Here is a 27,511-nt window from a genome sequence, read left to right on the forward strand (position 1 = left end):
ATTACTAGCATATTAGAGCTTTAGTGTTCTAATATGCTTATTACTAGCGTATTAGTGCTGTATTTAGTGTTCTAATATGCTTATTACTAGCATATTAGAGCTTTAGTGTTCTAATATGCTTATTACTAGCGTATTTGTGCTGCATTTAGCATTCTAATATGCTTATTACTAGTGTATTAGTGCTGTATTTAGTGTTCTAATATGCTTATTACTAGCGTATTAGAGCTTTAGTGTTCTAACATGCTTATTACTAGCGTATTAGCACTGTAATTAGTGTTCTAATATGCTTATTACTAGCAGATTAATTATTTAGAGTACTAATATGCTTATTAGTAGCATATTAGTGCTGCATTTATTGTTCTAATATGCTTATTACTAGTGTATTAGTGCTGTATTTAGTGTTCTAATATGCTTATTACTAGCGTATTAGAGCTTTAGTGTTCTAATATGCTTATTACTAGCGTCTTTGTGCTGCATTTAGCATTCTAATATGCTTATTACTAGTGTATTAGTGCTGTATTTAGTGTTCTAATATGCTTATTACTAGCGTATTAGAGCTTTAGTGTTCTAACATGCTTATTACTAGCGTATTAGCACTGTAATTAGTGTTCTAATATGCTTATTACTAGCGGATTAATTATTTAGAGTACTAATATGCTTATTAGTAGCATATTAGTGCTGCATTTATTGTTCTAATATGCTTATTACTAGCGTATTAGTGCTGTATTTAGTGTTCTAATATGCTTATTACTAGCGTATTAGAGCTTTAGTGTTCTAACATGCTTATTACTAGCATATTAGCACTGTAATTAGTGTTCTAATATGCTTATTATTAGGGAATAAGTGCTGTATTTAATATTCTTTATTTTGTCTACTAATTATGTGTTTATGAGTGTAAGGTGTTACCAATAATTTTTAATTGGTTAATAATCATATAAAAATGTTCTTTTTTTCTAAATTCTTGCGCATAACCTAAATTCAGTCGGGCATTTTATTAATATACATGGGCCTGACAGTTATAGAGCTCATCTTAACCAGCTGAGTGCGGACCACTGGGATGTGCATTGGACGGCAGGGTTGTACAATAAATGACAGAATATCAAGACTTTCTCTCTCCTTTCTTTTTTTTTTCTTTGATTGACTTGCTACTAAGCGGGTAAGAGTCATCTCTTTCCCAAGAGGTCAATCCTTCTGCTTCCCACTCAGAAATAACCATGGCAACAGTTTATCCTTGTGCCAAGCATTGCCTGTTGGATAAAGTCATCCATCAGACTGAAGAACTGGCACGGAATGACCCTTTAACAACACACACATAGACATATACACAAGCACCTCTATAGCAAATCCATTTTCAAGGCTCTAAAATGCAAGTTGAAGAACATGAAGCAGGAAAAAGTGGAGATCCCTATGCACAGAAGAATGTCCCTCCTGAGCTGTATTTGTCCGTGTATGTAGTTGGAATTTAACATTTTCTAATTATTACACTGGGAAATGTGCCCTTCAAGGGTATTTAATTGTTTACCTACAAGTAAACAACAACTTTGCTTTCCCATCAGCGCAGTATCAATAACCATATGTGCTTTGATTGCATTTAAACATCTATTATAAATTATATGTTTTACAAGTTTTCTTTAACCCCGAGCAACTGAGGTAAAGCTAACAGGATGTTTGAGATTCTTCAGACAGCTGTGTAGCCTACACACTCACACACATACACACACACACATTTTGTACATGGCCCAAGGGTATTTGAATCATCCTCTCTGGTTACCATGGGATGCATTGCTCTCTTTGCTACCACTAGACTGCTCTAGTCCAGAATGCAATGTTTATGTAAGTGTCCCTCTGCTCTATGGCAATTTTTTCTCATGAACTCTTCTCAGCTGACTGCACCAGCGCTCCATCGCTTTTATTAAGTTTCTCTTATTAACTTCAACCCCAACAGGACTGTCTAACCAGACACCAGATGCCATTTGCTTGAAATACATTCACAGCATTACTGATGTTTTTTCTCTCTTGCTTCCCCCACTAAAAAAGGTTCATTTTTCATTCTTGCTCTCATATCACAAAAAAATGCTTTTTCAGTGATAATCCACTAGGATCGTTGGTTATTGCATTTATTTAATGAAAAATCCAGGCCCCCTGGAAGACAGGGAGGCAGAGTTGGTGTGGGACTGAGGCTGCGTTCCTTTTGGCCTGGGTTTGTTATTAAAGCAACTCAGGCTGAAGTGAATTCACCCAGATATCACCTCACTTTCTGTCTATCTATCTCTATCTCTCACTTTTCTGCACATTCCTGATGGAGATCTACTTCCATATTTCCTTCGACATTAGTCATTTTTTCTGAACTATTTACCAATATCTGCAATCTCTGCTAACCTTTATTAAGAAGGAAAAAGTGCTTTGAGGCTCCAATGTTCTTGGTTTTAGGATACAGTTTAAGTTACCTCAAGTGACCTTGTCAAATATAAATACATGCAACTCTGTGGAGCATTGGCAGCATTTACTGGGCTTGGTCTTGTGAGTATTCTGTAACATTGCTGTTTTTGGGAGCATAAGTAGAGAATCACGTTTCATTCCAGCATTGGAACTGGCGTCATTGGAGCATCTCACTGTGCATAGAGAAATAGACGTCTTTGACTTGGCCTGTAAGTCTGCCAGCATCCTGCATGATAATAATCTGTCCACATATACAGAGGGAGGAAGTTCGGCAAGTTTGCCTTGCTAAGCTCATCTTGTCCTTTTCTCATCTCTTCATTCTATCTTTCTCGCCATACCATCACTCCCCCCTCCCCCTCTCTGCTAATGAGTCCCTCTGGAAAGGCATAAAAAGGGCCTCTCATCAGCCATCTCCAAGATGAGTGTGGCTTCAAAGAGCTTCCCCAGACATTAGCATAACAAGGCTACCTGCAGACACTGGCAGAGACAGAGACCTGGAGACACAGAGACAGCTTCTGCTCTCTTACCTAGACAGCATGAATCATTTAGCGAGCTGGCCAGCCCAAGTCTCTGCCCCTGGTCAGGTGTTTCACAGGCACCACCACCCCCCCGCCAACCCCCTGCTTGTGTCCTGTCCTCTCCTGGAACAGCTCACATTGTTGGCAAGCAGATTCACCATTTGCTGTCTCTTTCTCTACCTGAGATGAAAGTCAAAAGAATAAAGTTCTACCTGCTTAGTTGCTTGAAGCATTTTTTTATTTATACCCCATTTTCAGCCAATTTTGATCATTTGCAAATTAAGACCCAACAGCCAGCTCTCCCCTATTACACGGCAGCTACCAACCATGGAGGGTGAAGGCTATATTTCCTTTGAGATATACATGAAGGCACACAGACAGCATCTTTTCATACTTGAAGGAAAAGAGATATCTACCCTCTTCCGCATACTTGAGCTCAGAGATGGCCACAACTGGCTAGTGTGGCTGTGATTGACAGGAGAGAGGGAGTAGGTCACCCCTCTCACAAAGACAGCATGGCCTATTTTGTTCTCTTCAACTTCCAGCCATGGCTATATTTTTGTTGTGCCTAGTTTCTGAAATTCAAGTCATTTTTAAATCCTAAAAACTAGTTACTATAGTTCCAGGAAGCACTGCATTTCCATCTACTTTCCACTGTTTGAGGAAAGATTGCTCAGCAGCTCCAGGGCCGGTTTTATTTGATACATTGCTACATAAACCTGTCAGATGCTCAATATAACATCCTTCAGCTAATTTTCTTATAGCAGCTAACATACACATAAACCAGGAACTGTTTGCACTAAGGATGTCACTCTTGTAGGAACATGTAGTCCTTCAACAACTTACTCTAAGCAGCATGCTGTGCAGATAGAATTGACTTCTTATTTAAGGTGTTACACCACGGAAAGCATCTCATTAAAGGGCCTAGACAGGGCTCTGTTATATTGTTCATGCAGGAGATGTTAAATGGGAAGAAGATTCTGAGTCACTGTCCACCATGTGCTTAATGTTTTAAACACATGGTGTACATAGACGTAGGTTTTCTTTAGTTTAGCATTTGGATATATAAAGCTAATCTTAAGAAGACTTTTCAGAGTTTCCGTTTGAGCCAATGCTAAAACACATCATTGTAAAGTTGTTCTAAATAGAGGCTCTTATTCAAGTGTAAGAAAACTCTACCTCTCTAGAATGTGAGAATGTGAGATGTTGGTCTTATCACTGTCCAGTTCCTGTTTCCTGTGCTGAACGGCTCTTCGGAGGATCATGACCTCACTGTGACTGTGCCAGAGGCTCTTCAGTCACCGTGATGTTCTCCATCTCTCAGACAGAGGCTGCCAAGGCATTGCGTTATTTGTGAAGCAGCCTTGGAACTGGATGTCCAGCCAAACAGTGTCACTGTGTAGTTTCAGTTACGGGGAAGATAAGGAAGATCCTTAGTATGAGTGTTGTCTTCGTCTTGGCCTGGCTTATACTCCGCTGCTGCTGCCACTGCTGCTGCATTCTCCAGCCAGTTATGTGTCATGGAAAAGCTCTGTCACCCAGTGCCCCAGTCTGCATTCCTACCCAATTACACCAAGCCACAAATGACTCCCATTAGCCCTGATCACAAGCCCAGGACAGGAGTGTGTGTGTGTGTGTGTGTGTGTGTGTGCCTGCTACTAAGGCTGTGATTCAGAATGGTGGTGACAGGTTCACTAGCTGTATGGCCTCTAAACAGCCATAACAGAACATTTAAACGAATCATATTGTGAGGTCCTTTTTGGGGTGTTGGATGGGCACAGGTGTAAACCTTTCTTTTTTTTTTTTTTTTTTTTTTTTGCCTTTACAGATGACCTGTGAAAATGATGACTCAGGGATCAAAGAAGTTCATATTTTGCCAGGCCCACTAGGCTGTGATGTCATTTATAGTGATTTTCTCACCCATTTGTCCATTTGCTAGGTCAGAATCATGGTGAAATTGGTTCTTTTGTTACATTTGCTATTTAGTTTGATATAAAGAACTAGTTTAAAACATTTTGTGAATTGTATTTCGCTTTACTTTTCTTTTTTGCCCTTTGTTCCAGATATCCTGAATACAATTGTATTCACATTGCAGCACTACACCTCTGTTGCATCACATGTCAGTTAAGCACACATCTAAAAAAAAATGTGTTGGTTCATTTCCTGCTGTTGGATTGATTCAAGGTTGAATTGCATTCTCACTGCAGTCAAAATGACTTCACCTGGAAACAGACAGACCACCTCTCTCTCAGACCGGTTGTTTCGGGCTGCACTCTGTGTTCACATCTGCCTAAATGAACCACACGGTAAATGCACTGTGAGGTAAATGCACTAAGGCTTGGTTCAAACAGACTTGCTGCTGTATATGTGAATGCATCCAGATTATGGGTGCATTCACAACTATTATTCTGTATGCAGAGTCTAAATCAAAGCAAAATTGATAGTTTTGGGCCATCTGATACTGGGTTTGGTATAGTTTCACACTATGTATGATTAAATGAACAAAAAAAAAAATTAACTGAGAGGTGTGACTAACTTAAAACATTCTCATACAATGCTTTTATTCACCGGTCAGAAATATGGTGATGGAAAAAGTGTGTAGAAATCACAAAAATTAACTGAATGTGGAGAACACGAAGCTGGTGCTGCTCAATAAATTAGTAATTATTTATGTAAATAACTAATTTAAAACATTTTATGTTTCACATCTACCATGTATACTACAGGTTTAGTTCACTTCCATCAGTTGAGCTGATTCACAGTCGAATCTCGCAATCAACGATTGATCTCGCAATGAAAATCTTGCAATCAAACTGCACAAGATTTCGAACCAGATTTGGAACTGGAGCGAGACCACATCGCTCACCTGACTAGACAAACTGCGGCAAAGAGGAAAAAGCACCAGGGTTCGATTCCAACAGACTAAACGCTGCATATATGAAAGCAACTTAAGACTGAGTGACATCAAAATGAATCTCTGCACAAGCCGTGAGATCAGTGGAAACTCCCCCAGGCTGCTGCACATTGCCATAAATATGACTCTCCTGCTTGAACATTCTCTTGGATTGTTCATTTTATTGTCAACCGACAGCACCTACAGAGGTATCTCCTGAGAGTAGATTCATACAAAGCAATTGCTCTAAGAAACACCCGGCTTTATTACAGTTTTTATCCAGCAATAATTTTATAACATGACAAGCAGAGATATGTGAGCTACCAAAGCATTTACAAATAGTGTGCTCATAGTGGGATCACACACAAACACCCACAGGCAAAGTGTGATTTGTGATAATACATGTAGTTGTCTATTGGTTTGTATGTGTTTGTATGGCAGGCTGCATAATTCCGAATGTAATCCTTTCAGATGTTTTTTTGCTTTGCCTTAGAAATTTATTTCACTTTTTGATCTTTGAAACATGCTTTGCTTTTTTGTTGCAGTCTCTCTGCAATATGTCAAATAAAAGGCCTCCTTGGGTGTCATTTTTAAAATGCTGGCTGCTCCGTTCGCTTAAGTCTCTCCCTGCTGCATTCCCTCACCCAGAACTGTCACAGTGATTTCTTCTCTTTTCTCTCTCTCTTTCTCTTTTGCTGAGAAGCGGTTTAATCCATCTGTGAATATGGTTCAGTATTGGGTCACATACAGCTGTACACACACTCACTGGAAGCGCAAGTTGGCAGTAATTAAGCATAAAACAACTCTACCTCATTTTGTCATGCTGTCATACTGTCATCATGAAATTATCATTTTATATAAAGCACACGGTGGACAAAGCTGTGAATAAGAACATAAGCAATGAAAGGAAGCGTCTTTAGTAATGCAGTACAGGCATATTTTCTCTTATTTCTTATGCTATCTCTCTTGTGTTTGTTGTTTTGGGCATTTGTGTTTTGTCATTCTGTGATTGATTCCAGCTCTTGCAGCAGCCCGTGTCTCTTTGTAGCCCTAATTCACTGCCATATTCCTGACAGACAGCGCTGCTCGGGATGGGCTGCCACCACTGCTCTGTGATGGATTACCCTGGACTAACTGCATCATTCTCTCTGTCTCTGTCTCTCTTAAAAAGCCATACACACTCTTAAGCACCTAACCATGCTCTCTTTATCCATGCTTATGTGAATACACATAAATGTGGAGTACAAGACCATTTACTAGGCTATGTACACATATCTGTGGACTTTAAGTGCGGAGTTTTAGAATCAGCTAGAAATATGTTGTTGAACAGTATGTGGTTGTTATATGAACAGTGTTAAGACAGATTTCATCTCGTTACTGAAATTAGTGATGAAAATTCATTGACAAAATGTTTTTGAAATTGTCAGTGATTACCAGAACAAGGATTTAAAAATGCTGTAAGGAAAAAAATTATTTCAATTAAACAAATTTTGGTAAAATTATGGAGATTTTGATCTGATTGTTTACAAAATTAAGGACAACACACTTAAAAAAAAAAAACGTCTTGTTGATTCTGGTATGTCTTTTAATTCTGTGTCTTTATCATCCAACACTCTATCAGAACCCAAATCCTTCACCAATACTTTGGCCTTTTTTCTTCAACATTAGTGATACTTACCCCACCATCAAGCACAAACATATGAAATTGGTTTTATTCATTTTCTGATTAAATGTGTTGATAAATTCACATTTTTTAAAATGCTGTATGTTTCTTTTGAACAAGCAAGGTTAGGATACATTGAAATGAACTTGGAGTTTACCTTGGAACTAGTGCTTGGAACCAGGGCAGGACTGGCACTGGTGTACAGGAGCTTAAGGTCTAAGCATAATTCTTGTGAGGTTACTGCATCACTCGTTTGCTGTATAGGTTGTAGTTCAGGGGAACAAACTGCTAGCATGGGTCACGAAAAAGCTGCTTCTAACTCAGATGATCAGTGTGTTTCTCTTGCTATGGTACATGAGATAATAGACAATCAAAAGGCAAACTACAATGAACTTATTGATCTTGTTTTTCAAGATTTAATATTAAGTTCCTCTGAATTTACAGCAAGAGGTAAATGATCTTAAAATAGTGTCCTTGTCACAGCCACCTTCAAAACTATTGCATATGTAGTGAACTGAAAATTCCATTGATAACCTGGTCAATAAGTCAAGTCAAGTGAAGTCAAGTTTATTTATCATTTGCACAGGACATACAGTATGCACAATGAAAACCTTGTGGCAAGGGTAGAGTAAGCTGCTCATGTAAAAGAACATGATACACACACACACACACATACACACACAGACTTACCACCCTTCTGCAAACCAGAAGCAACAACATCCTTATGAATTTTGGATGCCAAAGCAGAAACCAGGAAGGAATCAAAATAAAGAATCTTTTGGAAGAACATCTTAAACTGGACAGTATCCTCCAGAATTATTGATCTGAATGATACTCATTACATCAGCAGATTATGAGAGATTAAGGGCCAGGGTCATAAAATTTTCACACTACCAAGACAAGGAGAAAATCCTAACAAGAGCTGAACTCAGACTGATACAAGTCTATTTATTAATGAATCTTTGCTGTGCACCTCAGAAGGAGAGAATTACAGCCTCAGCTACAGGAAGAGTGCAGTGAGCATAGCATATCCACAATTAGTGTGGCCATTACCTGCAACTCTTGAATTAATTACTTTATCTACTGTTGTCCTAGCACCTAATGCCTATTTCTGGCAAATACCATCAAATATGACTGAAGTTAGAAAACTTCATCCATTCACTACTAATTGCTGTTTGTCTTCTTATAGTAATTAAGTATACTTAAAGTCTGCAAATTATGCTTAATTACATGAACAATGAGAATCACATTTTCTATACTCACTCGAAATATCTTCGGTTTCCACAGAAAATCATCTAGTGCACTTTGTGTCTTAAACAAAGTACTATTTTTCTCTTTTTGCTACATCCTCAATGTGTCATGTGTCTGGATTCAGTACTCTACATTTCTGTTGAAAGGAAAGGGCCAGAGGTAGGGTTTCATTCTTCTAAGTACAAACCCAGACTTTTCACAAAGGTATGATGTTGTGGTTAAGCTTGATTCTCGATTTGAAGCTTTTTTTTTTTTTTTTTTTCTAATACCCCAATCCTTTTCATGGGAAAAATGTAATGGTGCATCAAGTAGCCACCAATAAAAATAATAATGCTGGCCTTTTTCAAAACCATAGTTCTGCTACTGAACAAAAATGATCACGAAGGCAAACTTTGTTTCAGGATTGATTTACTTGGTTTATCCTCTCTACTGACGTTTTATACCCTTTATAATAATTATGTCTTCCTGCTGGTTCTCAAAGCATCTGCACCTCTACATCTCATTGATACATCTGATTGCAGTCTCTAAGACTTTATGTCCACAGATTAGTTTGTTGTGTGCTGATATCGCTGATATATTCCTTGATTTTTTTAACACCTACTATACATAAACAAGAAATGATGCACTTTCAAGCACTTTCAAGCATGGAGAGTTTAATAAGAAAAGAAAATGCAGCTCATTAATAAGTTTTCAGGAGCCTTGACTTAAATCAAGTTTATGAAGCGTTCCCACCTTCATTTCCAGTTGTATTTTATAAATATGGAGACCACAAACCATTAAGTAAGTCTCTGAAAGATAAAAAATCAGCTTCATAACAAGTTTCCGCTCCCCTCCTCACCTAATTTTCATTACAGAGACACATGAAATATATTAATACATACAATGCAATAAATACAAGCATTTAATTAGCCAAGTTAAGATATTTATTTTATTTCTCTACTCATTTTAGGGACAGTATTTCTTTGTTTAAATTTTTTCCTTCTTTAAAAATATTTACACTATACCTTAATACTTTGCTCTATACTTTATTTTAAAATTAATTACATCTAGATTTTTATTTTTATTCTGTTCCATCCTAATTTGACCAACATAGTGAACGAGCAGTTGTTGGAAATGATCAGTACCTTGAACAGGTCTGTGGCTGTCGATGAGAAGATTAGTCCTTCTCAGTCTTACACTGGTTAAGCTATTAACTTTTATCCTTCAAAAAAAATCCTTGAAGTGGAGTGAAACTCCTTGAAGTCAGGTGTCATACTGAAGTCTATAATCTGCGAAGGTCATACCACTGTATAATACAATTCAGGAGACTCTAGTTTTTTCAGTAACTATTGCCTGATTTTCATTCATTCATGGGTCTTCTAGAAAAAAACTCTATATTAAGAATTTGAAACATTATAAGAATTTAAACTTATAAAGCATCTTGTCTGAAAAGCAATATGTTTCATCCAAAACCTTTTATAAGTTTTAAAATTAGTTGATAAAAATGATCTGCACTTAATAACATGCCATTAGACAAATTGCATTTTTATGGCTTCCGATTCTGGCATTATATGTACCATATAATATGCCATTGTTTGGTATTTTTCACCATGTGCCTCAAGATTTAATTCTTTTGCCGCTGCTATTTCTGTCACTGTAGACTATTTCCCTGTTCTATTTGCAGATGACATCAGTCTGACATTTGTATAATAAAACTTTATCGTCATTAATTATTGCAAACAATGGCCTTGACAAGTTCACAAAAACAGTCACAAAACTTAACATTCAGTATAATTATTTTCTTGAAATATAATATAGTTATATTTTGAAAATTCGGCATCTTAGATTTTGCATTAGTAAACATTAAAACCAATAAACTTCTTAGCATCTTGATAGACTAAATACATCAGTTATAAAAAGAAAACTGCAGTGAATTGAAAAATCTCGAATCTTCTGTTTTTCTAATTCAGAATCTGTAATTAATATGTATTCAGTTTGCTTACAATTTTTTTACAAGGTCATGTTTCAGTCAGATTTGGCCCCTAGAGTAAGACTTGAAAGATTATTTTACTTTTACTTTAAGTTAACATATAGTATATATAAAATATAGGACAAAATCTAACAAGTTATAATGTACTGCATTATTTTTCAACAAGGTATAAAGGAAATCTCTAATGATTTAATTAATCGTATAAGAAATATCTTGCTGCATATATATTGCTAACCTTAACTTATAATATTCGGTTATACTGCTAACCATTTGGTCCCCACCAAGACTTAAAAACATGCACGCACACACACACACACGCACACACACACACGCACACTGAGCCTGGTTGTACCTCTAGGTAATGCATCATAAATTCATTTGGCTCCCAACAAACATGGCTGGAAAATGATAGTGATGGATGGGTGCCATACAGAGTAGCGCCACACGGTCAGGGTTTTGTGTGTCAGAGTAGAAAGAGAGAGAGAGAGAGAGAGAGAGAGAGAAGAGAGCCTGAGAGAATGTGTGATTGAGCTTGCAGTCATGCACATGTTTTGTGGTTCATGGGCTGCTAATCTTTATGGTGACCATTTGGCGAAAACGCTATGAGGAGAGCTCAGGAGGCAAGTAGAAACAGAAGAGAGCTCTGACATATATAGTCACTAGAACAAGCATATTAAAAAAAATAAAATAAAGAATTGTGCGTTCCATTTTTGGATTTAGCTGAGCTTGCAATGAAGCCACTGAAATGTCAGCACCTTTATATCCTCACTTACAGTGACAGCTCACCTACCACACGCACGCACACACACACACACACTCACACACACACACACACAATGCATTCTCTAGGGCAATAGACAGGTGTACTAGGAATCCATATCTTCACCTTTTACTGTACATGACACACCTGTCAGTTCACAAGCAGCATTAATTATGCTCTTTTTCTGCTTTTAAAACAGACCCGCGACACCGGTTCGGTGATTAAGTCTGAATAAAAGAACAGCTGTTGATGGCAGTTCTAATTAAAGTTGCAGTTGTCACTTTACAAGGAATCGATAGCTTCAGTAAAGCTCTATCTTTTACTGCCCCCTTAACCAGTGAACAGAGACAGAGACTGTTACTCAACCACATTAGGTCACTTTGACTGGTAAGAGGATGGAGGTCATACTCGGCTTTCAAAGCCACAACAAATGCATTTTACATTATTCCATATACACCTCTATTTACACCATTTGGTGCATTTCCAGCCAGGTAAAAATATATCCTCATACTAGTACAAGAACTGTTAGAAGGGAGTTATTACTGCAGCAAAAACAGTGCAAGAAGGACTACTTGTCTGTGTTCTGGTGGTTTTTTAATCTGTTTCTTGGAACTTTGCAGATGGTCTTGTCATCAACAGTGACAATCAATCCATGCAAGAAAAGCATGTTTTCAAAAACAAGAACTGGTCCAAACATGATTTAAGATAACATGTGGTTAATTATAATTCATTTTACAACAACTTAGAGAGAGTTGTCATGTATAGAGACAACAGGAACAGCCACAGCAGTGACATAAATGGACTGCTTCATCATTTCAGCATGCAGTGTCACCATTGGTAAGTTTAACATGGAAGCAGTGCTTGTATAATTATTTTTCACGTTACTGAGGAAATGGCTTGGTGTCGTGTTTTAAATTTCAGCAGCTATGTAATGAATGTACAGATTATATCAAGACGCCAAAAAAATATTTGTTCTCTTTGAAAAAAGGAATAGCACAATGTTACATTTGACAGCATAACCATAGCACCAGTGAAACGGAGTGATCTGTGTGTAGGTATGAGTAACCAATCAGAAGTGAAGCCGTGCTGCTTTCCCCACCCCCAAAGTACCATTTCTGTTAGTTCCTATTGGTATTTGAGCAGTTTCCAAAATCTATAGTCCTACAGCTAGAATCTTGTACTGGATTGTTGGCCCATTGAAATGCACAGTTTCACAGTTTCTGGTGCCAAATGTTCTACCACCTTGTGCAGTGGAAACAGTCTTAATTGTAGATCAGAAGTGTTCCAGCACACACTGTGACAATGGTGTATTGCAAATTTATCACAAGACACAGGGTCCCTCCCACGTGTCTCCCAGCATGGGTGTCATACATAACTTTTGTAGCATCCACTGGAGAAGACACATGAATAAGTATGTTTACTGACTGCACAATCGCATCCACACAGAAATAGCCTTGTCACTGGAATGAATAAAACCCAGTGGTTGAATTGTAAAAATGTTAGGCAGTGGGTTAAATGAGGGGGCCAAGAGGATGGTGCAAGAGTCTAACAGAGCAAGCAATACCTATGCAAAACAATTAGAGAGATATCTAATTCATCAGGAGAACTTGCGCTTGTCTAAATTGTTGGTTTGATATGAAGAACTGGGTAGTTTTGAGGCAAGTGGGTGTGTAAATTTCAAATATGGATGTAATTTTGATATTAGCACATAATGGCATCATCCATTGACATAATCCACAAGGAAATGACAAAGAGGCAGATGTATATTTTTTCACCTGAGTGTTTAAAATGGAAAAAACATTTGTGAACCATGTTTAAAATGGAAATCTACTAAAATGGAAATTCCATAACAGTTCGCTCGTTCAGCACCAAACAAAAGTTAAGGTGCTAACAAATTCATAACACGTTGGTAGATTTATTATTAAAATGAGTCGACTCAAACATGGTCACGCTGCACAGTAGAGCTCCATAATGAACAAATGAGAACAAGCAACCAGAGGGCAGAAACCATCAGAAATTTCCACCATGCTAATTCAACCCAAACATGACAAACATCGTAATGAGTGGAAATGCAACTGTGTGTCTTGTAAGTACATATTTGAAATCCATGTCACAACATAAACATTTATCCACTTTGAGAGATTTAACTATAATTAACAGATAGATGGCAAAAGCTGTCAGGAAAAACCCCGCCCCTACTGCTTCAACATGGCAAACAGCTTCATTAGAATGAAGGTTAAGTTACAAGTATATGTACAAATCTGATGAGATCATGAGTCAGTCTCCCATGTGGGGCTTGCAGTGAAGGCAGGGTCGTCATTGCCTGGTATGCCAGTGGCTGTAAAAGCAGGACAGAATGCGGTAATGTGAGACTGAGTGCTGCAACACGGAGTCATCATTCAAAACGAAGCAATCAGGAGACGGATCTATCATTTGCATTCATTGCATTTTGAGAACGAGATAAAGATTGGAATGATTATTAGCTTTTGTCCAGAGAATCCTGGTAGTACCTCAGCACAATTAGAACACTGATTTAGCAGGATTAGGATCATTAGAATATTTAGGCCGTTTAATCTGTAGAGTCAAATGTCCAACATTTTTCCTACATTGATGAAAGTGTTGTTTTTTGTTATTGTGTTGTGTTAAATTATGTTAAATTTAATGATTAGAATCCAGTTTTCATCCAGAAATGTAACCCTGGTATATAAACAGGCAATACACCCACATAGACTCCAAGAACAGCCTTACATTTTCCATTCCATTACACCTCATTAATTACACAAATATCCAAACTCGTAAAAGGGATCGCGCTTTTAAACCTCGAAAATCTGAAGCTGAGCGGTACAAAGGCCTGCCTCAGTTAATGAGATGCCTCCACACACCACCCAGTCAGGGCAGGAAATGTTCACACTCTTCAATAATGGGAGTTAATAGGTTGTATCAGCTCTTTTCTCCCCCCGATTGTGTCTGTAATGTTCGTATGGCTCTCCAGGTTTCGTTCCAAATCCTCTGCATTGGCCTCCCCAGGCAGCGCTCCAACTAGAGCGTGCAGTCCCTCCCAGGCTAATGGGCTCAGCATGGGCTTCTTGTGTGTGTTGTTAGTGACGGTTGTAACCCTGGCGGGATGAATGGAGCAGTGTGGGAGATAGCTGGGCGTGGTGAGGTTTTCTCCATCCTCAGGGGAACTAGGCACTGTGAAATATGTACTTGGACACTGCTGCTATCTCTAGGAATGGCTCTGGAGTCGACACACATGCTTGGACACACTGGACAAATGTCACCTCTTGATACACCTGCACTAACTTTTGTAACACTCTAAACTGCCAACCTAATCTCATCCAAAATTCTTTGGAATCTCAGCTAGTGGGAGCAATTCGTCAGATTTTGTACTTAGCTAAGAAATACTATAACTGTTACCCCAATTGCTAATCTTAACCATTTATAAAGTCTGATATGTTATGAGACGTGGTGTCAATTTTTGTAATACTGAGACCACATTGATACAGCATGTCATTCTGCTGCCAGCAATCTGACCTTGATCTCACATCTGCTGCAGATTCTCTGATGAGGCAATGGTTTATGGATTATTAAGTATTTATAACACTGTCATTACAGATTCATAAATTATATCACGAGATTACTTCGACAGCAGATCCATTTATTTGTGGCGTTAAAGTTTGCTTCAAGGACATGTTCTGTCATTGTAAGTAGACCTGTTTACTAGAGGAAGCAGTGATGCCGAGTGTAGTGAGTGATTAATGAAGATTAAAATGAGATCGGGCAGGCTGGTCAGGGCAGAGAGAGGTCCAGCTGACGTGCACGCTCTTATGACATTCGCAGATGCTTACTGAAATCTCCTCAAACACACACAGACAGTGACAAAGGCAAGGGCAGTTTAACTCTTCCAATCTGTGATATAATTTTGAAATATAAGCCCACTTGCCCTACTGTTTTTACTGCTGTCAGGATGTGTAGGCGTGGCTACTTTAGTAGATAATAAGTGCACTTGTTTTTTACGGGTTTCCTGCTACACCAATATATTTGTTGTGCTGTATAAATATCAAAGGGCAAATCCACTGGGAAAATCTTCAAATATATATTGTCAAAAGGTTTTGCTGTGATTTACACATGTTGACATTGTAACAGCATCAGACTTAAGGGGTGTGTGTGTGTGTGTGTGTGTGTGAACATGTGTGCACTTGTGTTTGATGGATAGTTCTGATCAGTCCCATGTGCGCTACATGTCAGATCCACTGGACAGCATGTTTGATCTTTTGCTCTTAGTAGTGTGAGTGTGTGTGGGGGAGGTGTCCATGTGTCAACTCGAATGTCCATACTCATGGCTTGATACGTGACAGGATTACGCACATGCGCACACACACACACACACACACACACACACACACACACCAAAACCACCACCACCACCACCACCACCATACATATATAACACGTGTATAAAACATACATGTCATAGGAAATAATACAGATTTTTATTCTCAGAACACCTTGCAGACACATATACACACACACACACCACACACACACACACACAGACACACATACACACACACATAAAACACCATATATACATGTGCATTAACATACATGCTTTGTAGAACGTTTTGTGAATTTTATGGTTCTTGGAATTTTTGCTTCAAAGAATTTCAATCTGTGGAGTTCTCTGGGTGTTTGGAAAAAGTTTTTATATAACACTTGTAGACATTTCTACAATGATGATTCAACATTTTTAGTTGGGGAAACATTAATGCTAACATAATTGCTAATATTTTCCGTGAATGTTGTGTGATCAAATGCTTACCGAACGTTGTTGTACATGCCATAGGAAGTAATACAGATTTTTATTCTCAGAACACCTTGCAGACACACACACACACACACACACACAAACACAAAGCATAAACATGATTACTTTTGAGTCCTTACCACAGCTGAAAGGGTTAAGCCTATTCACGCCATTTGAGAATTGGATAAGTTAAAACTCCTATTCGCTTATCCTGAGATTGCAGTTGCAGTCTATATGAAGCACATAAGAGCCAAAGCTCAGAGCGCAGGAGCAACAGAAACAGTCTGTCTTCAGGCTATGATCTGAACCTACACACATTTACTTCACTTGCACTTTCAAAACAGGAACACAAGATAACATAAGCCATAAACCAAAGCATGATCATGCTGGAATATTTTGGATTCATATCAAAAAGTATTTTTTTTCAGAGCCTGGCATAACTCAAACCGTTTTTGAATCTTGTTCACAGGTCCTCCGGGAGAAGGCGGTGTTTTTCATTTCAAATTTATGAATCATTCATACTTTTGGCAATAGTTCCTAAGGAAATTCTTCACTCTTCTTGATATTGACATTCAGAAAGTGTTTCCATTCCTCATAAGGGCCACGATCCTCCAACCTGTCACTCTTCTCCAAGCCTCAGATTTGAATAGACTGAAAATTATATGAAACCTTTTTTTTTTTTTTCTAGGAAGCTCTGGCTCTAATATCATTATTAAGGAGGTGCTTCATGTCAGTGTATGAGAGATAGAGCGAGAGGGTGGAGGGAGCAGTTGGCCTGAAGAATACTATGCCATTTTACATGGCATAAAAAGCAGCACTATTGCTCTTTTAATCACAGTCACTTAAAAAAGAAGTAATTGTCGCCTGCAGGGCTGGTCTGCATTTGAACCTTTACCAGCTCACAGTGCAGACATGAACAGTCAAATAGCACTCTTAACTCGCAGCAGGAAGCTATCATTCTCACTAACCCCTACCATCCGCTCTCTCGTTCTCTGCTTTGCTTCAGCTCTCCATTTCTCTTGCTTGCCCTCTAACTTGATATTTTTCTCTCTCTCCTGCCAGGTTCCTCTCCCTTCCCATATACACTGCTCCCTTTCGGAGTCTTTCTTTTTTTTTTACGCCTGCACACCTCATCTTGCAAGCCCATTTCATGATTTGTCACCTTCCCTTTTGTGTCAAGGCCCACTGTCACACATGTTCAAGTCTGGGCTTCAAACGGATGGACAGAACTGTCTGTTTGTGTCATACGCTTATACATCTCTCTCTCTCTCTCTCTCTCTCTCTTTCTCTCTCTCTCACCCTTTTTCCACTGACATGGTGCTGGTGCCAGTGCTGGCTTGCTCAGAAAACCATTTTTTTTTTTTTTGGAGAAATAGCCCACTTTTCCACCGGTTTAACAACTGAACCATGATGTAATCAGATGTATGTGTTTACTAATGCAGAGCTTAAAGGTAATCATAACTGGGGAGGATTTTACAAGGTCTACCTCTAAATAAATTGATCATTCAGCGTGTATACAAAACACACAGCCATTAAAGACAACAGGCAAGCACAAGACAACATTTTGTAGATGACTTTTAGCTGTGTACTTCGAGTGTGTAGCTGCCAAAAGGTAGTATTGTAGGCGTTAGCATCAGCAACATTGATCTTATTTTGCTGCAGTATAACTGTTGTCTCTTCCTTGTACCATGGACTCACAACTGAAGAATTCAATTTTACTAATATTTTCAAAAATCTTTTAAAAACTCCTAGCACAACTCATATCTTATTTTAATGGTGGTCATGTGAATAGCAAACAATTTTAGCTTTGTAGAATGTTTTGTGAATTTTATGTTTCTTGGAATCATTGCTTCAAAGAATTTCAATCTGTCGAGTTTTTATGTAACACTTGTAGACATTTCTACAATGTTAATGCAACATTTTTAGTTGGGGGAACTTTAATGCTAACATTTTCATGTTTTTCATAAACTGTGAATATACTAATAACGATACCTGTTAGCTGAGGTTGAGTTTCCCAAATCAGCATTTTTGGTATTGGAACTTAACCCATTTTTTTCTGGCTGAGAACCTGATCTTTTGTGGTGGAAAAGTCCAGAACATTTCAAGATTAGGCACAGGATCCAGTACAGGTGAAATAGGGATCTCTCTCTCTCTCTTTTTATCTCTCTCTCCACCACCACCCCCTACACACACACACACACACACACATACACACACTCACGTACACACATGCACACTAGCTCCTTAAACTCTTGACTCTCTCGCCCAGTCTTTTCTCCTGCCAGTCCTGTATTAACTAAGGCTCACATTCTCATTAGGAGAGGTTCTCACTAGAGCAGTAAAATTCCACCAGCTGAAGGTTGGTGTGTGTAGAACGGCACACAATCCCTCAATCTTCCCCTGTTCCTTATTTCTACCCAGCTTTCACTTTCAACAACTCACTCCTCCCCTCCCCCTGCTGCCCTTTTATCCCTCCATCCAATAATCACCCCAGGGCTCAGCCAGAGAGCAGGGGGACAATTACGCTGAAAAGAGACGGGCCTAAAAATTCTGGAAGTTTGCACATAAAACCAGCTATGAGCATGAGGATAACAAAGCTGCCAAGGAATGTGTTTTTAGGAGCAGGCGCTGAAAAGAGCAATGTGTTTATTCTCCACTAATGATTTCTCAATGTTGTTTTAACTGAAATTATAATGTAAAAATGTAAAGGGATGGCATATTGGCACAGAGTCGATGATTTCACGTACATTGTGTGTGTTTGTGTGTGTGTGTTCACAGCAACAGGAGCAGGATCCCACTAACCTGTACATCTCCAACCTTCCTGTGTCCATGGATGAGCAGGAGCTGGAGAACATGCTCAAGCCCTTCGGCCATGTCATCTCCACACGGATACTACGGGATGCCAGTGGAGTCAGCCGGGGAGTTGGCTTTGCCAGGTATCCATGGACACAGACACACACACACACACACTAGCTTATATGTGGGTCATTAACCTAACTACTGAATGATACAGAATGTCTTCAAATGCTTGAACTGTAAATGTCTACAAGTCTTTCTTGCTTTCTTTCTTTCTTTCTTTCTTTCTTTCCTCCCTCCCTCACTTTCCTCCCTGCGGCGCGTGTGGGGTGTGTTGGCTGGTGTTCAGGGTCACTGGCTGTGTAAGAGATCCCAGCAGAGACTCACGCTCCACCACTCACTGTGTGTGTGTGTGTGTGTGTGTGTGTGTGTGTGTGTGTGCACGAGCCAACCAATTAGCCATTCAGCCATGATTGGGTGAACAGAGCTGAATGGGGCCTCACAGAAGAGAGCAAACACACTAGAGAGCCGGGATAAATGCAAGAGACAAACCCTTAAATAACCCCTGCATGCTCTCTCTCTCTCTCTCTCTCTCTCTCTCTCTCTCCCTCTCTCTCTTTCTCTCTCGCACTCTCTCTCTCTCATGATATGTTTATCTGCCTGCAACATTGAAATATGCCTTTAGAAATCAGTATATCACTTTTCCAAATTCACTCTGTGGCTATTTTTATCATTTCCCTCCTATCTGTTAGACTGAATCACGATCTGTGTCTCAAATTGCCTGCATATGCATACCATTCTAGACCTAAGGTTCGAGTCTAAACCTACAGAGCCTCTGTGAACAAAAGTGTTTTGTTTTTTTATAACAACGCCGCTGTGAAGCTCATAATTATCAGCTGCCATTAAGTAGTTATTATTATCATCATTAAGTACTATCATTATTATTATCATTACTATAAGTTATTATGATTGAATTGAATTGGTTTAATCTGAACATTAATAACTTCAGAACAAGTACAGATGATGTCAACAGTATAAATAATGTCTGCGTGAATCTAACTGCAGTTTTAATACAAAATAGGAAAAGTGCTGTTAATATGATGCAAAATGTTTGTATTCTTCTATTCTGCATTTTAGCACAGTGTTTAGAATCTGTGGGTGAAAAGATCAAGAATAAACTATATGAAAAGATCAAGAATGAATTCTACAATGGCTTCAATAAATAAATATGTTGAAAATGTGCTTAATATTTTAATAGTCAGATTAAATTCATAAATGCATCCTGTATGTTTTTTTTTATTTTTTTAAGATTTTGGATATATTAGATAGGACTTAGATATATTATATTATCATTATATTACCTGCATGATGTACTGCATTAGCCAAACAAATTAACTGTGGAGTGCTGGACACTTTTTGCACAAACCTGTCCCATCATGCAGCAGACAGAAGGGGGAATTGTAGCAGATAATAAGATATTTGCATTTCTGTTTTCATCTTAGAATTGTTGCTGTTAATGAAAGTTACATGCACTGCAGAAATATTGGTTAATCTAGTGTCATTTCTCCCTCAATGTATAGAATAATTGTTTATATCTCCCCATAAGTCCAAAGGTTTTTAATATGTAAGGAATAAAGCACAATTGGGTGTGCTATTTTTTTTATAGAAAAATAATCAATGAAAGGGTGGTACAATTATTTTCCCCGTAGTGTTGTCTCTCTTATTCAAAAGCAATTTGCAAACAATTACCAATTTTAAGTTTATTAAAATATGACACATCATACTATTTGTCCATTTATAATGCTATAAACAGTCATTCTCTTCCCAGAAAGCTTGACCATTGCAATGATTATTCCTTTTTCTCCGTTAAATAACAGCACTTAAATAATCTGTGTTGATAGACTTAAATTATGTGAGACTTTTATCTACCATAAAAGTCTTTTCGATTTAGTTGTTACTATAGAAAAAATAGCATTGAAGGAGTATAAACCTGAGAATTGCATTGAAGCCAATATTATTGTCAGAGCTGCTATATAGAAAATTAATCAACAGCTCCGAATTGAAATTTCGACAGTGCTGTAGTATAATTGAATTATCAAACTGGTCCTGTGTGCTATGTATTGTTTTCTCTAGATTTTCTAGAGTAGTACATAGAATATACATTTCATGATTGGCATCATAGTATGCAATTTGAGATTAGTGGTAAAATCATCTGACCTCCTACAGAACAGATTCAAAACGGAGTCATTTTTGAGAGTTAGAATAGTCACAAATCTTCTAAACATCTCTCTCTTTCTCCCCTCCTCACTACCTCTTGGCCTCTCAGGATGGAGTCCACTGAGAAATGTGATGTGGTGATTCAGCATTTCAACGGCAAGTTCCTCAAAACCCCTCCAGGAGTGCCAGGTACGACTGACAGCTGAATGCTGCTCTGCACTACAACTGAACAATGCTGTATCGGTAAAACACTGCAGAGGTCCAGAGATCAAATCCCAACTGTGCAAAGTGCTAGCTGTGTCCTGGCGTCCTTAGGCAATGCGTTTGACCTCGTTCCCTGTAGAGAGAGGCTGGATGGCTGAGCTCACTAACTCCCTCCTACACCACAGTGACATACTGACTGGTGTTCACATAGATGCTTTAAAAATGTGTTTATGCTCGTTTACAAGCAGATACGACAAACTCCATACAGCTTTCACACACTTTCATGGCTTAGGAATTAGAAACCAAGTAGGTTGAGACCACAAACATGCAAAACTGTCCAGAAAATGTACACTGATGTAGTCGTTGGCCTCAGTATGGTCATGGTGATTTATTCCAGTTTGAGTCACTGTCCAGTGTTATTCCGGTTTTGTATGAGTTCTCTGAAACCAGTGACTTGTCCTCAATTATATAAACGTGTAAACAGAGGACCATGTGTCCCATGAGTCCATGATGTGTTTTCCAGTGCTGGTGTGGGCTTTTTTCCAATTTGTCATGGAGCTTTGCCTACAGGTAGAGCAGAACACATGTCAAAGAATGATGTGTGTATAGCTTTGATCTCTGAATGTATGTTAGGGTCTGTTTATTTTCACAGAAACAAAAAGAAAGCATATGGCAGAGTAGAAAGAGAGAGAGAGAGAGAAAGAGAGAGAGAGAGAGAGAACAAGACGGTGAGACAGAGAGAGAGAGAGAGAGAGAGAGAGAGAGAGAGAGAGAGAGCACAGGCTGTGACTCTGGCAGTAGCTGTATAATTTGCAATGTGTAGTGTGACGCCCAGTGTCAGAGGCAGAGGCAGGTGGATGATGGATAGCTTCATCTCTTCTCTCTCCCTCTATCTCTACCTCCCTCTGAAAGACTCCCTGCCTGCAACCTCCTCCCATTTCTGTCAACCTCCAATTTACTGCTTTTATGTGTGTGCGTGTGTGTGTATATCTGTGAGTGCTTGCGTTTGTGTTTTGTGCGTACATATGTGTTTAGGCCTATCAAACCAGCCATCCCACAGGCAAGATGAAATCTCTCTTATGTTTTGAGCATCACTGCTTCTCAATTAAGGGAGTGAGAGATAAACATTTTAACATTTTCCAGAATATAAAACTAGAAATATTGGGTTAACTAGATAACCTCGGTTTCAGTATGTCAGAATGAATTATTTTCTTTCATCTTTCACCTGCTGTGTAAAAGCGAGAGTTGTCTCAGTCTCAAAACTGAATGAAATGGAAAACTGGTAATGAAATGGAAAATGATTTTGTATTGTAATGGGACATTTACAGAAGTAACATGCAGGTAGTAATGATGGGTTATCCGGCTAATGTTACATACGTAGCACTGAATGCAGTATGGAATTATTGCTTATATCACCTGGATTTTAACAATACTTCCCTTAAGCATGAATAAAAAATGACTAGTCATGCTGTTGTAGAGCAATTATCAATGACATGGTGGTGCACTTCCAACGAAATGCACTACTCCCCGAAGTGGTTTTTCCCTCTTATACCAACGATATTTGCCAACAATAACCTTTTATTTTACATTATACATTTTGTCCAATTAAAATTAAGTTTCCAGTTGTGAAACAAGGTCTAAGTTCCTGTTATCACCATAGTAACGATTATACGATTAGAAATAATTATAAATAACGGTATGTTTTTGAAACTCTGTTGTTAGACTCTTTGAGTTTGTTGTTACTATAGAACTCAATTGTTTAAAAGAGAGATATGGTTAAGATTGTAAAGCTAGAGATATGGGGTTAACTTGAGAACCTCAGTTCGTCAGTATGGACTATTCTCTTCCTTCTTTAAACTACTGTGTAAAATTATAAAAAGAAATCAATAGCCGGTCCTGTTTACTCTGGGATTTTGCATTGGTTTTCACTCACTGACTTCAGCATCAACGTGCAGATTAAACATATAAAGTCATGTTTACTAAGAGAAACACTAATTACAGATGTTTTGGTGACCATTTGCACTGGCAGATGTGGTCTAAAAACATGCATGTAATTAAACACAGCTACTCTGTTCGATACTATACAGGTACCCTATTATATGTTGTATAGCAGTATAAACTCATGCATATACGTAGGATCCTTTTCCAAGATGTATGTAATTAGGGATTTTGAATCACACACAGCTCAAAGATTTAAGGAGTACCTTTTGCAACCAAGTACACTGGGAACTGTGAACTTCTGAGAAATCTCTGTTCAATTTCATCCATGCCTCACAGTCATTTGGGAATGCTATATAGTGTCGAAGTCATCAAAAATCTCATTATTACAGACAATGCAGCAAAAAATATCCCAAGAATGAATATGAAGGGTGTTTAACAGCTCCTTATGGTTTGGGACAGCATATTGTTTTTGATTTCTTCCATTAAATCCACAATAAAAAAAGGACTTGGCAGGCGATATGTTCCTAAATTGGTTTTGTCAGTCATTAAACATGCTTTAGATTAATGCATGTTTAAAAACTTTGTTTCTGCAGCCAGAAATGTTTTAGCCGTGCTTGTGCTGAAAATAACACTGGCTTTTCATGAGTGTTAAATAGTGCGTGCAGGCAGAAAGTCAGTAATTACTATCGGGCTTGATAAAATGGAATAGGTGGAGCATTTCGAAAAAACTCCTCTAAATACAAACAGAAAACAGTAGTGACTCCTTTGATCATATCATCAGCACTAAAAGCCTCTTTCACTAGAAAATGCATGATACTCAGTTGTTAACAGCAAAATAAGCTGGATATGAATGGATTTATTCATATATCGTTCATATGACCATTTACATTAAATTTTGGTATTCAAGAAAATCTTGTAATTTCAGAAAAACGTTTGTATCTCACTCTGGGTGTGTGTAAATTTACGCATAAGAAGACTAACCAATGTAAATCGCAATGAGTTACTGCACGTTTATATATGGATTACACTGTCAATTTTAAATCACCTGTGTGATGTCAGTTACACAAACAAATTTCATAAACTTTTTACACGCACAAATTTCTTAAACTTTTGTGAAATCCAGTCGTTTCATATTAATGGCAATAACTAAAGCAATATTAAATATGAAAAAAATGAATGAAAGTAAGACATAAATCCATTAATCCAAATTAAGACTATAGTCGTTCAATTAAGAATGCTGCTGTATAAAAGGAGGAAGCACTGCAATGACTCGGTGTATAAATTGGTTCCATTACCACAGCATCGTCTTTTAATGCTGTTCATCACTTCATTAGACTGATAGTGACCGATAAGTGACTGATCTAGTGTGTCTCAAGCTGTAATGTGCCATATACTCTTCCTGTGACTTCCTACGACGCACACCCTGCTGCTTTTCCAAAAGAGAGTCAGGGAGTGTGCATTGATGGGAGAGAAATTTCATTTGCTTTGAATAAAAAAAACGTAGCTTCCCTGGGTGACATGTTTGGTGTCTACGATCATCTACGTACAGTATATATATATATTTCTACTTTTCATGTCAAACCATTTTCTTTACACCTCACTTAATTCACATCTATTTCACCTTTTCTGTAATTTGCGTTTTCAAGGGTTGGTCACACTATTAAATAATATATATTTTTAAGGGCATAGGCAAAATAATTTTCACTGCTACCTCTGAGACAAACTTTTAAATTTGTCAAATAAATTTCAAATAAAATGCAAATTTTTGCAGTTTATTCATAATTTTAACACTGTCAGCTTGGCCTTTTATGGAGTTTTTTAGGGGTCACCAAATGCAAATCATCTATGCCGTGTACACAGCTGGTACGGTGCGTTCAGTAAGTATTCAGACCCCTTCATTTTTTAGACATTTTGTTATGTTGCAGCCTAATGCTACAAATGCTTGAAATTATTATTATTATTATTATTATCATTATTATTATTATTTGCAAATTTAGCAAATTTATTAAAAAGAAAATACTGGAATATCACATTGACAACGTTTGGCCATTAGATTCTCTTTTTTTTGGCGCTTGTAGGTCACAGCACAGCCACTCGGAGCGGCTTCTTCAAAGTATGAAAACCCATGGTGTGTTTTAGTTGTAAATCAAAGTCACTGTAAATCGAAGTGTGTTCTGACTAAAGGGGGAACTCTGGTTACTTCTGCGAGGATAGAGTCTACCTGCAACTTATACACAAGTTTCAAAGGCTAAATTCAGGGCTGAAGGGGATAAAAGAGGTGTCATCATACCAAGTGTCTGGCTGTCAGATGACACAAATGCATGTTGGCTGCAGGAGGAATTAATATGAGGGAAAAGTTTTTCAATATGCTCCTGAGATGACAAGGAGCAAGTCAAAAGAGGGTCCCGTGAAGTGATTTATAACCCTGCTCCAAAATGCTGCTTTTTTTAAGTCAGGGATAATACCTATCCTCCTCCCCCACCCTAATGGATTCGGCCTTGAAAATGAAATGCGGCATTTATTGATATCCAGGTTTAATGCTCAAAAATAGCGCCTCATTGATTTTCCCCCTGCCTCTGTGTAACAGAAAGACTGCTGCGCATCGGCTGGAACTGATGTGGCTCTGCTTCAGAAAATGATGATAGATCTGTTGCGTTTGTGTTCCGGCTCTCTGTCAAAGCGCAGTGTAGTGTACACAAGTGAAGGTTCCTCTCAAAGAGGCATACTTTATTAAATCACGCCTGATAGAGATGCTTTCCCTGCATGCTCCATTCTCATTTCTGCTGCATGATCGAGAGGTCATTGGATTACAATAGACAGTTTTAAGACACGCAGTCTATATCTATTTATTTTAGTGAGCATGTGCATGCCAATCATTGCTGTGTGTTTGTGTGTAAAAGGACACAGAAAAGGTCATGTTATACTGGGTGTGCTCCTTGTCCCATACTCTCTCTCTCTCTCTCTCTCTCTCTCTCTCTGTCTCTCTTCAGGTGTATGTTAGTTTTCCAAGCTCTAGCTTACGCTAGCTATTCTAACAGGCCACAGTGGAGTCATCAGATCTGCACACATACTTCTCATAATTACCTATGCACTCGGGCAACATGCTGATGCTGTGGGAGATAATGATTACTACAGTGAAATGTTGTGACCTTACCCTCCCCCATCCATCCCCCAAAAAATATACAAAAACACACACCTCTGGGTATTGTCTGGGGAGGTCCGAGCACCTCGCAATTCTGCTGACGATTATTATCCAGCCCGTGGACTCACTTCTTGAATAAAGTGTCCACATCTCTTCATCTCTACTTGCACACACAGACAGCTCTACATTGTATACCCCCTTTTGTTGGCCCCTGATGAAGAAAAGCAGTGATGGCTGATCAAGATACTGAATGGTTGCAATGGATAAAATTTAAAAAAGTTAAATCAGTAAGATCAGAAAAGCAACATTACTATTATGAAGCCATTATAGTTGAGCCTTATAGCACCGGGTGTTACGTCATAGTTATGCCTATTATGCATGGACATAGGTACACACTCAGTGAAAGACAGATAGACGCCATCATTCATGATTGCTATTTTTTTAACTCAAGAGTCCATAATCATGCTGTTTCTCAATTTAATAGTGAGCATGGTAAACAGAAAAGCTGTTTCAAACCACACAAGTCTTATTGTGCTGTTTTTCCCTTCATTTGTCCTTTGATTGGATAGTGTTTATTTCTAGTTTCTCCTCCAAAGGCATTTTGAAAAACTATCTATCGAGAACATAATCCACCTCCTAGTTTATTACACCCGCTATTGTATTTCACTATTTAAATTATCCCAGCTGGAGATTATATTTAGGGGGCATTTCACTCTGTGTAAAACTTGATATGATTTTTTAAAGATAGGCTGTGTGAATGTACAGGCTGGGCAAGAAAGAAAGCAGCACCAGCCTCACTTCATACCATTCTGTGTGTTTGTATGTACAACTGTTGGTAGTGCTGTGTGTTCTTGAGTCCACAAAAGTAATAATAATAATAATAATAATAATAATAATAATAATACAACTTT

At 38.3% G+C, this 27,511-nt stretch overlaps 1 protein-coding gene and 1 long non-coding RNA gene across 3 annotated transcripts in view; one reads left to right on the forward strand and one right to left on the reverse strand.

Moving 5' to 3' along the window:
- Positions 1–27,511, forward strand: part of rbms3 (RNA binding motif, single stranded interacting protein) — a 129,175-nt gene that overhangs the window by 68,060 nt on the left and 33,604 nt on the right. For both annotated transcript variants that reach the window (XM_026914446.3, XM_026914445.3), the window contains exons 5-6: positions 19,079–19,236; positions 21,423–21,502. In XM_026914446.3, the coding sequence (XP_026770247.1) occupies positions 19,079–19,236; positions 21,423–21,502 (238 nt within the window). The remainder of the gene's footprint in view (positions 1–19,078; positions 19,237–21,422; positions 21,503–27,511) is intronic.
- Positions 8,671–27,511, reverse strand: part of LOC128318730 (uncharacterized) — a 62,325-nt gene continuing 43,484 nt past the window's right edge. The window contains exons 2-4 of the long non-coding RNA XR_008302196.1: positions 26,655–26,811; positions 16,316–16,370; positions 8,671–13,831 (exon numbers count right to left, since the gene is read on the reverse strand). This is a non-coding gene — a long non-coding RNA (uncharacterized LOC128318730). The remainder of the gene's footprint in view (positions 13,832–16,315; positions 16,371–26,654; positions 26,812–27,511) is intronic.

The sequence above is a fragment of the Pangasianodon hypophthalmus genome, chromosome 1 (assembly GCF_027358585.1).
Source record: "Pangasianodon hypophthalmus isolate fPanHyp1 chromosome 1, fPanHyp1.pri, whole genome shotgun sequence".
Classification (NCBI taxonomy): Eukaryota; Metazoa; Chordata; class Actinopteri; order Siluriformes; family Pangasiidae; genus Pangasianodon; species Pangasianodon hypophthalmus.